Below are 14,975 nucleotides of genomic sequence, written 5' to 3' on the forward strand. Positions count from 1 at the left end.
TAGGCAGGTTCCGTTAAGGTGTCCCAAGGAGAGCCCGGCAGCTCCCTCAGAGGGAAGTCCGTCCAGGGAGAAGGCGAGACAGTTCCTGGGGAACCAGCTCGGCAACGATGGGCCGAATGGCTACCTACTGCACCAGTCCCATGGCCTTTCGGGCAGCACGCTGGTTGTAGTGAAGCCGGAGTGGCCCAGCTTGTGCGATAATATCGCTGCGTTTGTTTAGCACCTGTAGACGAAGGCAGAGCCTGGCGGTTGGTGAAGAGGGAGAGAAATGCTGTTGAACCTTTCCTCCTGTGGTAACGCCACGGCCAAACCGCAGCGACGCGCCCACCCTTTCCTCCTGTGGTAACGCCACGGCCAATCCGCAGCGACGAGCCCACCCTTTCCTCCTGTGGTAACGCCACGGCCAATCCGCAGCGACGAGCCCACCCTTTCCTCCTGTGGTAACGCCACGGCCAATCCGCAGCGACGCGCCCACCCTTTCCTCCTGTGGTAACGCCACGGCCAATCCGCAGCGACGCGCCCACCCTTTCCTCCTGTGGTAACGCCACGGCCAAACCGCAGCGACGCGCCCACCCTTTCCTCCTGTGGTAACGCCACAGCCAATCCGCAGCGACGCGCCCACCCTTTCCTCCTGTGGTAACGCCACGGCCAATCCGCAGCGACGCGCCCACCCTTTCCTCCTGTGGTAACGCCACGGCCAATCCGCAGCGACGCGCCCACCCTTTCCTCCTGTGGTAACGCCACGGCCAATCCGCAGCGACGCGCCCACCCTTTCCTCCTGTGGTAACGCCACGGCCAATCCGCAGCGACGCGCCCACCCTTTCCTCCTGTGGTAACGCCACGGCCAAACCGCAGCGACACGCCCACCCTTTCCTCCTGTGGTAACGCCACGGCCAATCCGCAGCGACGCGCCCACCCTTTCCTCCTGTGGTAACGCCACAGCCAAACCGCAGCGACGCGCCCACCCTTTCCTCCTGTGGTTGTGCTGGGTTTGAAACATGGCCGAGTGACTGGGAGCTGCTGCTCGCTTCCCTCAGCCCTCGGTGTTCAGAGTCATCCTCTCTCTCCGTCTCAGTCTCTGTCTCCCGTGACAGGAAAGAAGCTGTCAGAGGAGGATCTCCGAGCTGCTGAGACCACCACCAACTCCGTGGTGTGCCACACACCCCTCAACCACTTGGGCTACTGCAAGAAAGGCAGCTCCGTGACGTACACCGTCGCCTTCCAGGTGCTGCGCGCCGGCCTTTTCGAGGTAAAGGGGACACGGCTAAAACACACCGTCCCCACTCTCTGTAAGGACAGTCTCCCACTAACTCACCCTGGGCACTAGGGGACAATTTAGCACGGCCAATCCACCCTAACCTGCACATCCCTGGGCACTATGGGACAATTTAGCACGGCCAATCCACCCTAACCCGCACATCCCTGGGCACTATGGGACAATTTAGCACGGCCAACCCACCCTAACCTGCACATCCCTGGGCACTATGGGACAATTTAGCACGGTCAATCCACCCTAACCTGCACATCCCTGGGCACTATGGGACAATTTAGCACGGTCAATCCACCCTAACCTGCACATCCCTGGGCACTATGGGACAATTTAGCACGGTCAATCCACCCTAACCTGCACATCCCTGGGCACTATGGGACAATTTAGCACGGCCAATCCACCCTAACCTGCACATCCCTGGGCACTACGGGACAATTTAGCACGGTCAATCCACCCTAACCTGCACATCCCTGGGCACTATGGGACAATTTAGCACGGCCAATCCACCCTAACCTGCACATCCCTGGGCACTATGGGACAATTTAGCACGGCCAATCCACCCTAACCTGCACATCCCTGGGCCCTACGGGACAATTTAGCACGGTCAATCCACCCTAACCTGCACATCCCTGGGCACTACGGGACAATTTAGCACGGTCAATCCACCCTAACCTGCACATCCCTGGGCACTATGGGACAATTTAGCACGGCCAATCCACCCTAACCTGCACATCCCTGGGCACTATGGGACAATTTAGCACGGCCAATCCACCCTAACCTGCACATCTCTGGGCACTATGGGACAACTTAGCACGGCCAATCCACCCTAACCTGCACATCCCGGGGCACTATGGGACAATTTAGCACGGCCAACCCACCCTAACCTGCACATCTTTGTGACTGTGGGAGGAAACTGGAGCTCCCGAAGGGAACCCACACAGACACGGGGAGAGAATGTGCAAACTCCACCCAGACAATCGACCGAGGGTGGGATTGAACCCAGGTGTTTGATGCGATTTAATCCCAGGCAAACTGTGAATGATAATGACCTTGTATTACTTCTCTGTGCCTCTGACTGTCTGTCTTAATGAAGAGGTTTCGAAACACAATCAGTGGCGCGATGTTAAAGTTTGTTCCTGCTTGTGCCCCTTGTCCTATTCCCTTTTCATGACATTCTCCCTCTCCCCCATGTGTCATTCACATTCCCTCGCTCCCCGTCTCCCTCCTCCCTCCCCCTCTGTCTCCCCCCCCCCCCCCCCCCCCCCGTGCCCAGCTGAGCCAGCACATGAAGTTGAAGTTACAGTTCACAGCGAGTGTGACAAACCCACCACCTGAGGCGCGGCCGGTGTCCCGCAGGAACAGCCCGAGCAGCCCCGCAGTCCGGGACCTGATGGAGCGGTACCAGGCCAACCTGGGCAGATCGCAGTCTTTCTCCCACCAGCAGCCAGCACGGAGCACCCAGCTCATCAGGTAACGGGGAGGGGGGAGGGTTCGTTCACCCGGGGCCTCAGGGTGGGCTCCTTCTCCAACCTCTACACCCCCTCCCTACCCCCGTCACCCCCTACACCCCCTCCCTGTCCCTGTCACCCCCCTACACCCCCTCCCTGTCCCTGTCACCCCCTACACCCCCTCCCTACCCCCGTCACCCCCTACACCCCCTCCCTACCCCCGTCACCCCCTACACCCCCTCCCTGTCCCGTCACCCCCTACACCCCCTCCCTGTCCCTACACCCCCTCCCTGTCCCCGTCACCCCCTACACCCCCTCCCTGTCCCCGTCACCCCCTACACCCCCTCCCTGTCCCCGTCACCCCCTACACCCCCTCCCTGTCCCTGTCACCCCCCTACACCCCCTCCCTGTCCCTACACCCCCTCCCTGTCCCTGTCACCCCCTACACCCCCTCCCTGTCCCTGTCACCCCCTACACCCCCTCCCTGTCCCTACACCCCCTCCCTGTCCCTGTCACCCCCTACACCCCCTCCCTGTCCCTACACCCCCTCCCTGTCCCTGTCACCCCCTACACCCCCTCCCTGTCCCCGTCACCCCCTACACCCCCTCCCTGTCCCCGTCACCCCCTACACCCCCTCCCTGTCCCCGTCACCCCCTACACCCCCTCCCTGTCCCCGTCACCCCCTACACCCCCTCCCTGTCCCCGTCACCCCCTACACCCCCCTCCCTGTCCCTGTCACCCCCTACACCCCCTCCCTGTCCCTGTCACCCCCTACACCCCCTCCCTGTCCCTGTCACCCCCTCCCTATCCCTGTCACCTCCTACACCGCCTCCCTGTCCCTGTCACCCCCTACACCCCCTCCATATCCCTGTCACCCCCTACACCTCCTGTCACCCCCTACACCCCCTCCCTATCCCTGTCACCCCCTACACCCCCTCCCTACCCTGTCACCCCCTACACCCCCTCCCTACCCTGTCACCCCCTACACCCCCTCCCTACCCCGTCACCCCCTACACCCCCCCCATCTCTGTAACTCCCTCCATCCCCTACACACCCACCCTATCTTTGTAAACCCCTCCCTAACCCTGTTACCCCCTCAAACCCCTACACCCCTCCCTATCTCTGTCACCCCCTCCAGCCCCTACACCCCCTCCAGCCCCTACACTCCCTCCCTATCTCTGTAACCCCCTCCGACCCCTACACCCCCTCACTATCTCTGTCACCCCCTCCAGCCCCTACACCCCCTCCCTATCTCTGTCACCCCCTCCAGCCCCTACTCCCCCTCCCTATCTCTGTAACCCCTTACACCCTCTCCCTATCGCTGTCACCCCCTTCACCCTCTACACCCCCTCCCTATCTCTGTCACCCCCCCCCCCCCCCCCCCCCCCCCCCCCCCCCATCTCTGTAACTCCCTCTGATCCGATAGCCATCACTGCGCCCTTGGTGGGCTTGCCTTGAGGCCCCACGCTCTGTGTTTTTCTCTCTCTCTGAGACCCCCCCCAGGGAGATGTTGGATTCAGGAGGCTGGAGATAGGGAGGGCGATACCTCGCAGGGTGATGTAGCTGGACAGGATCGCACCGGTCACCGGGTCCGGTTGGGTTCAGGGTTTGACGGCAGCACTGCTCATCCAATTTGTGCAGGTTCAGGATCTCAGACACCCTCCCCGGCCTCCCCCAGCTGGATATCGCGCTCCATCTCCTTCAGAGAAGGATTGACGGAGACCCTTTGGCCCATCTGTTGTGAGTCTGTTGGATCCATGGCTGTTAACCCCCTCCGGCCCAGCTCGTTTCCTCACACCCGGCTCTCTCCCGTTAGCCGGGGGTTAGAGCTGCCTCCACCCCCCTCCCCCCGACCCCCCCCCCCCCCACCCCGGTCCACTCTAGATCCTAACCCTTCCCTGTGTTTATATAAAACTAACGCTCCTTCCTCGCTCCGCCTCCCTACCAGCATAGGGCTCTCTGCTTCTGCCCCCTTTGGCCCCTGGAGGCGGTTTCTCCCAGTGACCACCTGCATTCCCTCTTCCCCCCCCCCCCCCCCCCCCACCCACCCACCCACCAGTCTGTCCGCCATCCAGGCCTCTGTCCATTGGGAACGTCACCTTCCCAGGTGCTCTCCCCCCATCCCGGGCTGTCTGCTATTAACATCGAACAGTCCAGGCCCTTCGGCCCTCGATGTTGTGCTGACCTGTTAAACCAATCTGAAGCCCATCTAACCTCCACTATTCCATTCTCATCCATGTGTCTATCCAACAAACATGTAAATCCCCTTAAAGTTGGTGAGTCTGTTACTGTTGTAGGCGGGACATTCCACACCCTGACTACTACTGAGTAAGGACCCTACCTCTGGCATCTGTCCTGTACCTCAGTTTCCAGCTCTGTCCCCTCGTGCTGGCCATCCCCACCCGAGGAGAAAGGCCTTCACTGTCCACCTTTATCTGACCCTCTGATCATCTTTGTATGCTCAGCCCTCAGTGACCAGGTCTCTCTCTCTCTGCACCCACCCCCCAGGACCGGGAGCGTGATGGAGCGCCGAGCGATCACCCCGCCCGTGGGCTCCCCCATCGGCCGCCCGCTCTACCTCCCCTCGGAAAAGGCCGTGCTGTCCGTCGACAAGATCGCCAAGCGAGAGTGCAAGGTGCTGGTGGTGGAGCCCGTCAAGTAGGGAATGTGGAGGGGGGCGCGGGGTGGGGGGAGTGAGGCCGGTGCTGTCTCCTCCAGCGAAGCTAGGGGACAGCGCCAAGCATCCCGCTGCTCACCGCTCCCTCCCTCCCTCGGGGAGAGGCCCCCCCCGGGCTGGTTTTTGTTGAATGGCCGTCGCTCTTCCTGCGTCACGGCGGCCTGGGAAGCCCCTCAGTCCCCTCGCTTTCGGGCCGTCGTGAGCGCGTGTCTCGTGTTGGGTGAAACCACCACCCCCACCCCCCCAGGGTGGTGTCCAAAGTCATCTTGTATGGGGGGAGGGTGCCACAGAAACATGTCCCTCTGCAGATCAGCTGCGTCCACGAGCGAAATGGCCCCCCGCCTTGTGTTTCAGGGGGGAGGGGGGGGTTGAAATATCAAAGTCCAACCCCTCCCCCGGTCCCCCGACTGAATGCTTGGGTGACAATCCTAGCCAGCATCCCCCTCTTTCCCCCCCACCCCGGGGCTCCAATTCCGTCTCCCGCGCTGGTAGAAACTCCTCCCACCTTTCTGCTGTTACGCATTGCTCCAGTACCCCAGCTCCCCCTCCATCTCCCCACCCCCACCCCCCCGGGGCAGAGCATTGCGCTGCCAACTCCATCGAGATCGCCAAATCTCTGTTCCCCTTCCCTGGCACGCGTGGGGTCTTGAACGTCATGTCATGGGCAGAGGCCGGACGCCCAGGCAAAGGGATCTCACCTGGCACGGTGCCCGCTCCCCCCGCCATCAACAATGCTGAGCTTCAGTCTTTGTCGGGGGGTCTGTCTATCCCCCCCCCGAACAGTTGATGATTTGTGAAATTCCCGTTGAGGGTAATGGCAGCCAAAGCTGTAGAGAGTCTCTGGTTAATGTGACGTGGAGTCACCGAGATATACAGCACAGAAACAGACCCTTCAGTCCAACTCATCCCCAGATACCCCAACCTCCTCTCATCCCATTGGGATAAATAGAGAGGGTCTTTTCCCTGGGGTGGGGGAGTCCAGAACTAGAGGGGCATAGGTTTAGGGTGAGAGGGGAAAGATATAAAAGAGACCTAAGGGGCAATGTTTTCACTCAGAGGGTGGTACGTGTATGGAATGAGCTGCCAGAGGAAGCGGTAGAGGCTGGTACAATTACAGCATTTAAAAGGCTGGGGATATGGATAGGAAGGGTTTAAAGGGATATGGATTTTTCTGATGGAAATTTTTTTTCTGTGCTGCTCAGCTTAAAATTAAATTAACACACTCAGCATCTACAGGTATGGTTTAAGGTTTCGATCGATTCTGGGTGGTGTGTGCGGCTGTATTCACCATCCACCCGATCGGTGCCAAGAATTCCCAGACTGCGGTATCCCTTCCAGTTTCCTTCCCTACGATGTCTGTCCTCTATCTTATGGAAATCATTCACTGTCTGCACTTCCCCTCCCCTCTGTTCCACATCACTGCCACTTGCTGCCGGACGGAAGGTTGGTTCATCTCCCTCCCCCCACCCCACCCATACCCATTGATCCAAAACCTTGTGTCTGTGTGTGTGTCACTGTGTGTGTGTCACTGTGTGTGTGTCACTGTGTGTGTGTCACTGTGTGTGTGTGCGTGCGAGTGTGCGTCTGTGTGTCTGCGTGCGCAGGCGAGTGTGTGTCTGTGTCTGCGTGCGCGTGTGTGTGTGTGTCCCCGGTCCTTGTAGGAGCAGCTTCTGTATACACACCTTCTCCAAATCCTGTCAGAACCTTGTGCGGCTCCATCAGAATCTCCCCCTCATTCGGAAGACAGCCCAAGCTTTTGCAGCTGATCCCTGGAACATTTTCTGGTCAATCCCTTCTGCCCTGAAGAATGATGACTGTGACTGGACCCTGCACTCCAGGTTTGAGAAAGGAAGCTGACTGAGTCAGCTCCCGTGGCACAGACTAGATTCACTGACCCTCAGTTGTCCTGCTCCAGAGCCTGCAATCAGGCGTTATTGAACCCGAAAGGGTTCAGAAAAGATTTACAAGGATGTTGCCAGGGTTGGAGGGTTTGAGCTACAGGGAGAGGCTGAACAGGCTGGGGCTGTTTTCCCTGGAGTGTCGGAGGCTGAGGGGTGACCTTATAGAGGTTTATAAAATCATGAGGGGCATGGATAGGGTAAATAGACAAAGTCTTTTCCCTGGGGTCGGGGAGTCCAGAACTAGAGGGCATAGGTTTAGGGTGAGAGGAGAAAGATATAAAAGAGACCGAAGGGGCAACTTTTTCCACACAGAGGGTGGTACGTGTATGGAATGAGGAAGTGGTGGAGGCTGGGACAATTACAACATTTAAAAGGCATCTGGATGGGGATATGTCAGAGAAATTAGCCCAGTAAAGCCGAGATCTCACAAACCAGATCGGGTGAAACTGACAGGTTATTTATTACAAGCAGTATGGCTGGAAGAGAAATTGATGAGGCTGACCCAGAACTGACGGTCTGTGCAGGTAGACTAAGGGTTCTCTTCCTCGAGCTGAGGAAGAAGCCAGGTTTTATAGTAATCTTGTACAAGAAGGTTAATTAAAATGGGGAAAGATACAGTGTATTTGAACTGGAGTAATCCAGTTACAATGGGGACAATTGGAAACCAGTTATTGGAACAATGTCCTGATTCTCGATGCAACGTAACGTCCCAACAGTATCAATGGGATCAGGAGATTCCCTTTCTCTTTTGTAGGTTGGGGAGAATATCTCTTTTGAACCAGTAAGGTGTTTCCATTGTCCTGTCCTGGGAGGGAGGTCTTTGGTGGTGCCCCTCTGTCTGACTTGTTCTTTGTGTGGCTTTGGTATTGCCAGGGTATGAGACTGCCCTGGGACAGTTGTGTTGATGTGGCATTGTTAGTGGGTGTTGGGAAGTGTATTCCCTTGTCTGTGAGTGCTGACTGGTTTCACTTGTTAGCCTGCTTGGTCATTGCTGAGGTATTCTGGGTGTTTCTGGTATAGTCTGGCCAAGTTTGCTTTCTTATGTTCAGTGTGGGCCTGCTATGGGTAGGTAGGGTGGCAGATCTTTTCCCACAGTGGGGTTACTGTTTGGAGGGTTAGCCAGGACTGGTTGGGCCAAATGGCCTGTCGGGATTCTATGATTGCGTACCTATCACACCAAATGGCTTGAGGCTCCCATCCCATTGGTTCCAGTGGGGGGAGGCTGACCCCCCCCCTCTCTGCATTACAAAAAGATCAGTAGAATGCCCTCAGCGGAAACCATTCACCCATCCTGTCTGTGCTAGCCCACTGCTCTCTGCAAGAGCGGCTCAATAGATGGGCCAAGTGCTGGCAAACGGGCCTAGCTTAATTTTGGATATCTGGTCGGTGTGGACGAGTCGGGCCGAAGGGTTGGTACATCTCTCCGGCAAACACCAGCCAAACAAATCGCTGACCCCTGCTCAGTTTGAGACGTCTTACCTGGTGGGTAATGAATACAGCTGCACACTGCCACCAGAATCATTCACAGTGTAAAACCATGCCTGGAGATGGTGTGTGTCTCGATGTAATGGGAGTGTTTTACCCTGAGCAGCACCAGGAGAATGTGATGGTCATTAACCTGACGGCCTTGACGGGTTTAGCTAAGCACTGCAGCTATTACCTTGGCCTGGAATAGTCAGTTCCAGCCCATGTAACATTGCGGGTGACTGCAGGAAGGAGATCCCGACGACAGGACAGTGTTTGGACGGGTCGGGGTTTTGGATTTGACCCTTCAGTGCAGGCCGTGTACATTAACAATGACCAACATCTCAGCTAGCCTTGATAGTGACCATGGTCTGTTCTAGACCAGATCGCATCCCCTTGAAATATCTGAAGGAGAGAGCCTGGAGTCAGACCTCCTGTTACAGTAAAGGCAGTGCTGTGTCCCAGATGCAGTTTGACTGGTCACGTTACTCTGTGCTAAACAAAACACCATTTATTCAAATGCTATGGTTAAAATACAAGAAGAATTTAACTCTATTGGAAAACTTAACCGATTAGCAGATGCCTGTTGCTAATTAATTAAAGGTTGGCGCGGTGTCTCAGTGGTTAGCACTGCTGCCTCCCAGCGCCAAGGACCTGGGTTCGATCCCACCCTCAGTCGATTGTCTGTGTGGAGTCTGCACATTCTCCCCGTGTCTGTGTGGATTTCCTCTGGGTGCTCTGGTTTCCTCCCAGAGTCCAAAGATGTGCGGGTTAGGGTGGATTGACCGTGCTAAATTGTCCCATAGTGCCCAGGGATGTGCAGGTTAGGGTGGATTGACCGTGCTAAATTGTCCCATAGTGCCCAGGGATGTGCAGGTTAGGGTGGATTGACCGTGCTAAATTGTCCCATAGTGCCCAGGGATGTGCAGGTTAGGGTGGATTAGTCAGGGGTAAATGTTGGTTAGGGAATTGGGTCTGGGTGCGTTTCTCTTCGGAGAGTCGGTGTGGACTTATTGGGCTGAAGGGCCTGTTTCTACACTGTAGGGATTCTAAATCTACTGCTTAAAAAAAAAAGCTGTTCCAATATCGTAACATCTCATAAACGCACCCCTTGGTTAAAAATAAAAGCAGATTCCGACCGAGCCCCCCAGCTTCTAGCTCGAATTGAGCGACGGGGGAAAAGTAGGTTCCACTACTTCAGACCCATAGGAGCAACTGCTCTAAAGCTAAAACCTAAACATTACAAAATAAAACTCAAACTCCTGGTTTGTGAGAGCTGGCCACACCCAGCCAGGCTGCTTCTACTGTTCCAACCTTTCCGAGTAGACACCTCGACGCCTCTGCCTCTGTTTTAAGAAAAAAAAGGACAAAATCACCTTTTTAAAAACCCCACCGCCACAGGGCCAGTTAAGAGAGGTTTGCACCGCGAGGTCTCCGCAGAGTGTATATCCCTGCCCTTCCGCTGCACCCTGCCCTGCTGTTAAAGGTATTGGGAATGATCTGTGAGGGTCTCCGGGAGTTCACCAATTCCCCCAGGAATGAGGGAAGCAGAATTTTGATCAAACCACCTTCTGCAACTCTCGATAGCAGGAATTTCCGTTTGTATTTCTTCCTTCCTCTACATCTACGCCCGTACGTGTTTGCTGGCAGGTGGGACTGGATTGGGTCGGGTTATCTGGTCAGGTTGGACCGAAGGGTCTGTTTCCGTGCTGTCCATCTCTCTGAGCCTGTGCTGCCCCCCCCAGTCTGAGAGAGCCGGGAGGGGGCTGATTGGAGACTGTGGTGCAAAACCTCGAGTAATGTTTGTTGAAGAATCTGCAATCCTTTGCCAAGCCCTCTCTTGGCGAGAGGTTGGCAGTGTGGTGTTGTGCTGACACGTCATTGAGTCAGCTCCCTGCAACCGAAACCTCACGGGGGCACATTTCACTGGACCCATCAGCGTACATGAGACAATAAACCTCATTCAATTTAACATAGGGGAGAGAGGCAGTCAGCCCTGATGGACCATACTGAAGGGCTACATGGCCGCCTCCTGCTCCTATTTGACATCATCTTAACCCACCAGCAGAGGGGAGCGGGTTTCTCTTGATCTGCGCTGTCAGCTTCTTCAATCATCTCAAACATTTACCCCCAGATCGCCCGGATTTGAGCACATTAAAGCAATTTAACCCTTTGAGTCAAAAAGAAAGTGAGGACTGCAAATGCTGGCGATCAGAGCTGAAAATGTGTTGCTGGTAAAGCGCAGCAGGTCAGGCAGCATCCAAGGAGCAGGAGAATCGACATTTCGGGCATAAGCCCTTCTTCAGGAATGAATCATGGCCGAACGTCGACTCTCCTGCTGCTTGACCTGTTGCGCTTTTCCAGCAACACATTTTTAACCCTTTGAGTCCCCAGGCTCATTCTGGTAAATCTCCCCATCTGAGGCTAATACCCCCTTCCGAAGGTATCTAGCACTCAGCTGAACACACCAGCTCCAGGTGGGGGTTGGAGGAGAAGTTTACATAATTCCAGCGTACCTTCCACCCCTCCCCACTCTCTTGTGGACAAGCCCCTGCAGATAGGAGATCAGTGTGCACTTGTCTTTGACATCAAACGGCAGCTGCTGTGATTTTAAACCTACCAGAGAAACCGTGATTATCTGAAAGGCATGGGTGAGGAGTGGTTTGTTCAGTGAATCGAATGCCAGATAACACAGTGCAGCCGAGCATCGGGAGCTTGCTGGATAATCTGAAATTTGGATAATCGAGGTTGCTGTGGGTGCGTCGAGTTTCCATCCTGGTGGGATTGGGGGTAGAGAGCGTGAGCTATCGGAGGTTTATGTTGGGAAGGAAGGGCAGGAGGAGGGCGCGTTGTTAAACGTGGACAGACAGGGTACAATCAAAACTCTAGGGAGGAGCAGCTGCTCAGAAATGAAACCGTTCCCCTGCCCCCCCCCAGTTTTATCATTTGCTGCAAGGTGCCCAGAGCCCCTCACCACCACCGTCTCCCATCCCACAGGCGAGCAGCCAGTCTCAGCCCCTGTTCCCAAGCGCTCGCTGCGTACATTGCACTGGCCTGCCCCCTCCCCCAGCCACCGTGGTGGGAGTTAGCCCTGTGGTCAGCGAGGGGTCCAGCCCATTCCTGCACCGCGGTGTTGGCTGGGCAAGCGTCAGGTCTCGTCGTTCCCAGTTGCCGTTTGTCCTGGCATGTTTGCAAATGCACCGTTCACCCAAGCACGGTGGCACAGTGGTTAGCACTGCTGCCTCGCAGCGCCAGAGACCCGGGTTCAATTCCTGCCTCAGGCGACTGACTGTGTGGAGTTTGCACGTTCTCCCCGTGTCTGCGTGGGTTTCCTCCGGGTGCTCCGGTTTCCTCCCACAGTCCAAAGATGTGCGGGTCAGGTGAATTGGCCATGCTAAATTGCCCGTAGTGTTAGGTATGGGTGGGTTGCGCTTCGGCGAGTCAGTGTGGACTTGTTGGGCCGAAGGGCCTGTTTCCACACTGTAAGTAACCTAATCTAATGTAATCACACGGCACTCTCCTCACTGCTGAGCCGTGCCAATAAACAAAAGACCAGTTCTTGATCCATCGAGGGGAGAGTGAGGAACATCGCATCAGCCATGATTGAATGGCGGAGCAGGGTTGGAGGGGCCACGTGGCCTCTCCCCTGCTCCCGTTTCGTACTGTCTAACGCGAGTGCATTCCCAACACCGTCTCTGTCTGCCCTCTGCCCTGCCCCCTGGGTCTCTGTTTACTGCACACTCCTGCCCAGTGCTGTGGCCTCACTCCAGATGATCCAGTTGTGAACAGAGTGGGCAAAGTGTTCAGTGGGTTCTCAAACCCCCCTCCCCCTGAGCCAACCAAGGAGCAGGAGCGTTAAAAACAAAGGTGTGATGGCCTCCTCGCTAATCCCGTGGACCTAAATGTTTGTGGTGGTGGGTGGTCACCCAGGATATTAAGTTGTTTGATGTTTTTTTTTACCTTGCTAAATGTGATGATGTGTCTGTACTCACGATGGATAATCAAGCATCTTTTTATTTTGTTTTTGGAAAGTGAATTTTGCACTTGAGTTCTAACACTGAGCTGTGAATGTGAGTTACGATCGCTGATCCGAGCGTGTGCTCGCGCGCACGCGCGCGCACACACACACACACACAACTGCCCAACACCAGTGTTGTCCTGACCAACAAGAGAGATGCCAACGTGCGATAGGAGCCGATCAGGGATTGCCTCTCGTCAGTCAATGTCCCTTTTTTTTAAACCCTACAGTATTCTGCTACCTTGTCCCGGGTTGCTCACCCGAACCCTGGCCTCTGCTGCCCCTACCCACTGGGGAGAGATTTGCCCAAAGCCGAGGAGGTGGGACGTGTGGCCTGACTTCCTAAATCTCTTAAAAATTAGGGCCCTGTCATTTCAGAGAGGGGGAGTGAGGGGAAGAGATGTGTATCTGTGAGAGGCACGCATCTGAAACTCTTACTCCAGTGAGGGAGGCAGGGTCCTTGGAAAGATTTCAGCCAAATGTTTGACCAACGAGGGTCTCGGAGGGTGAACAGGAGAGTGGAGTCGAGGCCACAGCATCGAGGAGCTGAATGCCCTGTTGCTGCTCCCAGTTACGCTCACAATTTGTGAGACCCTCTTCCCCCTCCCCGCCCACCCCCCCCTCTCCTCTTGCCACTCACCATGGACACTGAGGTGGTCCCCCTGAGCGAGAGTGTTGCTGGGATCGGAGGTGGGTGAGGACCCAGTGACCTGCTGGTCAGGTAGGCCAGGCCGGTTTCCCGGGGAATTGGGGTTCTGTCCGGTGACCCCAGGGTCGCCAGTGCGGTGGGGCTGGGTGCTTTCACTGGAGGGGGAGGGGGAGGCGGTGCAGCCAGTGGTGAAGGGAGGGGGAGCCTGGGCCTGCCTACTCTCTGCCTTTGAGGAGCCTTCACAGTAAAGGGGCCGTCCCTCGGTGCACACACACACTGTGGTGTTCCCCTGGTACCTCTCAAACCAGTGCACTGCCCCAGAGGTCAGCAGGTCTGGGGTTTCACACCTCCTTCCCGAATCTCTGGTGCAGGAGGGCTGAAGATAACAGTTCACCGGCCCCCTTTTGCCCGTGCACACACGTCCTTCCCCTCCACCCCCAGGGCCACAGCTCACTCCGTGGTGGCTGGAGAGCTTTGTCTTTGAACAGAGCCCAACGCCGAACGGGGAGCAGAGAACCGTTGCGTTCTGAACAACGGCCTGTACCCATCCAAGAAACCACTGGGGTTGAGGAATAAGCAGAAGGGTGGGAGTCTGCCAGAGTCAGAGAAATCTGAGATCTCCTCAGATCGCCAACAGTCCCAACGTTGCTCTCGTTTCCCCTTGGAGGGGGGTCAGAAGGACCCAACTACCCTGATCCCTGAAAGATTACCCCATCCCCCAGATGCACATAGAGGGTGTGGGGAGAGCTAACAACAGCGAACAGGGTGGGGAGGGAGGGGGTGGGGGGAGAGTACCTGGGAGCAACATCCTTCCCACACCGTGAGCACCTTCTCTCAGAAAGCACGGTCCCCCACTCGCTGCAGACAGTGGTTGTGTTTGCTGCAGCAGTCCAGGGGTCAGCCCTGTTCAGTGAGATCACTCCCATCAGCTACCTCTGGGAAGCCCTTGTGCTGAGCTACTAGGATTGGAATAATTGCAGGAATCCAGAGCCAGTGGTCAGGCTAAGCAGCTCTAATATTCTCCTTTCCCCCAATCGCAGTGTTTGTAAGGGAATAAACCCATTACCGTGGACTACACTACTGAAGCAAGTACACTGTATACTTGAAAGGATCTGATCCCCCAAAAAGCATCAGGCTTTTGGTACAAAGACTTTTTTTTTTGAAAGATACGTTTGATGATAAAATGCACTTTATTTAAATGTAACTTATTCACTGTGTGATATTGTTTTAATATTGGGAAAACTGGAATCTCTTGTGTATGTCTGATGTTTTTTCGAGCTGCTGTGTTTACTGTCACGGGGGGGAGGAGGGTCAGGGGGGGTTGTAACAATCCGTGTCACTGCACAGAACTCCCTTCCCTGCTGCCTCCCCGTGGGGCTGTGCTGCTCGCTGGACCTGTCCTAACTGCTCGTATGTTCTGGTCATGGTATGTCGCACTGTTGGAAATAAATGCCTGTTCATCACCTGGACGTTCCGCAGTCAGTTTATTCTACTTTGCTTCCTGCTATAGAAACGCTGTGGCTACAAGAGCAAGTCAGGGGCAGCAGC

At 56.0% G+C, this 14,975-nt stretch overlaps 1 protein-coding gene across 2 annotated transcripts in view; it reads left to right on the forward strand.

Moving 5' to 3' along the window:
* The window catches only part of trappc14 (trafficking protein particle complex subunit 14), a 69,122-nt gene extending 54,938 nt beyond the window's left edge, over positions 1 to 14,184 (forward strand). Inside the window, exons 9-11 of one of the 2 annotated variants that reach the window (XM_060854743.1) lie at positions 1,095 to 1,249; positions 2,544 to 2,740; positions 5,227 to 14,184. In XM_060854743.1, the coding sequence (XP_060710726.1) occupies positions 1,095 to 1,249; positions 2,544 to 2,740; positions 5,227 to 5,380 (506 nt within the window). In that variant the 3' untranslated portion in view covers positions 5,381 to 14,184. The remainder of the gene's footprint in view (positions 1 to 1,094; positions 1,250 to 2,543; positions 2,741 to 5,226) is intronic. The other variant, XM_060854744.1, reaches the window with a different exon arrangement.
* Positions 14,185 to 14,975: the final 791 nt, after the last annotated feature.

Source organism: Hemiscyllium ocellatum, chromosome 44 (genome assembly GCF_020745735.1).
Source record: "Hemiscyllium ocellatum isolate sHemOce1 chromosome 44, sHemOce1.pat.X.cur, whole genome shotgun sequence".
Lineage (NCBI taxonomy): Eukaryota > Metazoa > Chordata > Chondrichthyes > Orectolobiformes > Hemiscylliidae > Hemiscyllium > Hemiscyllium ocellatum.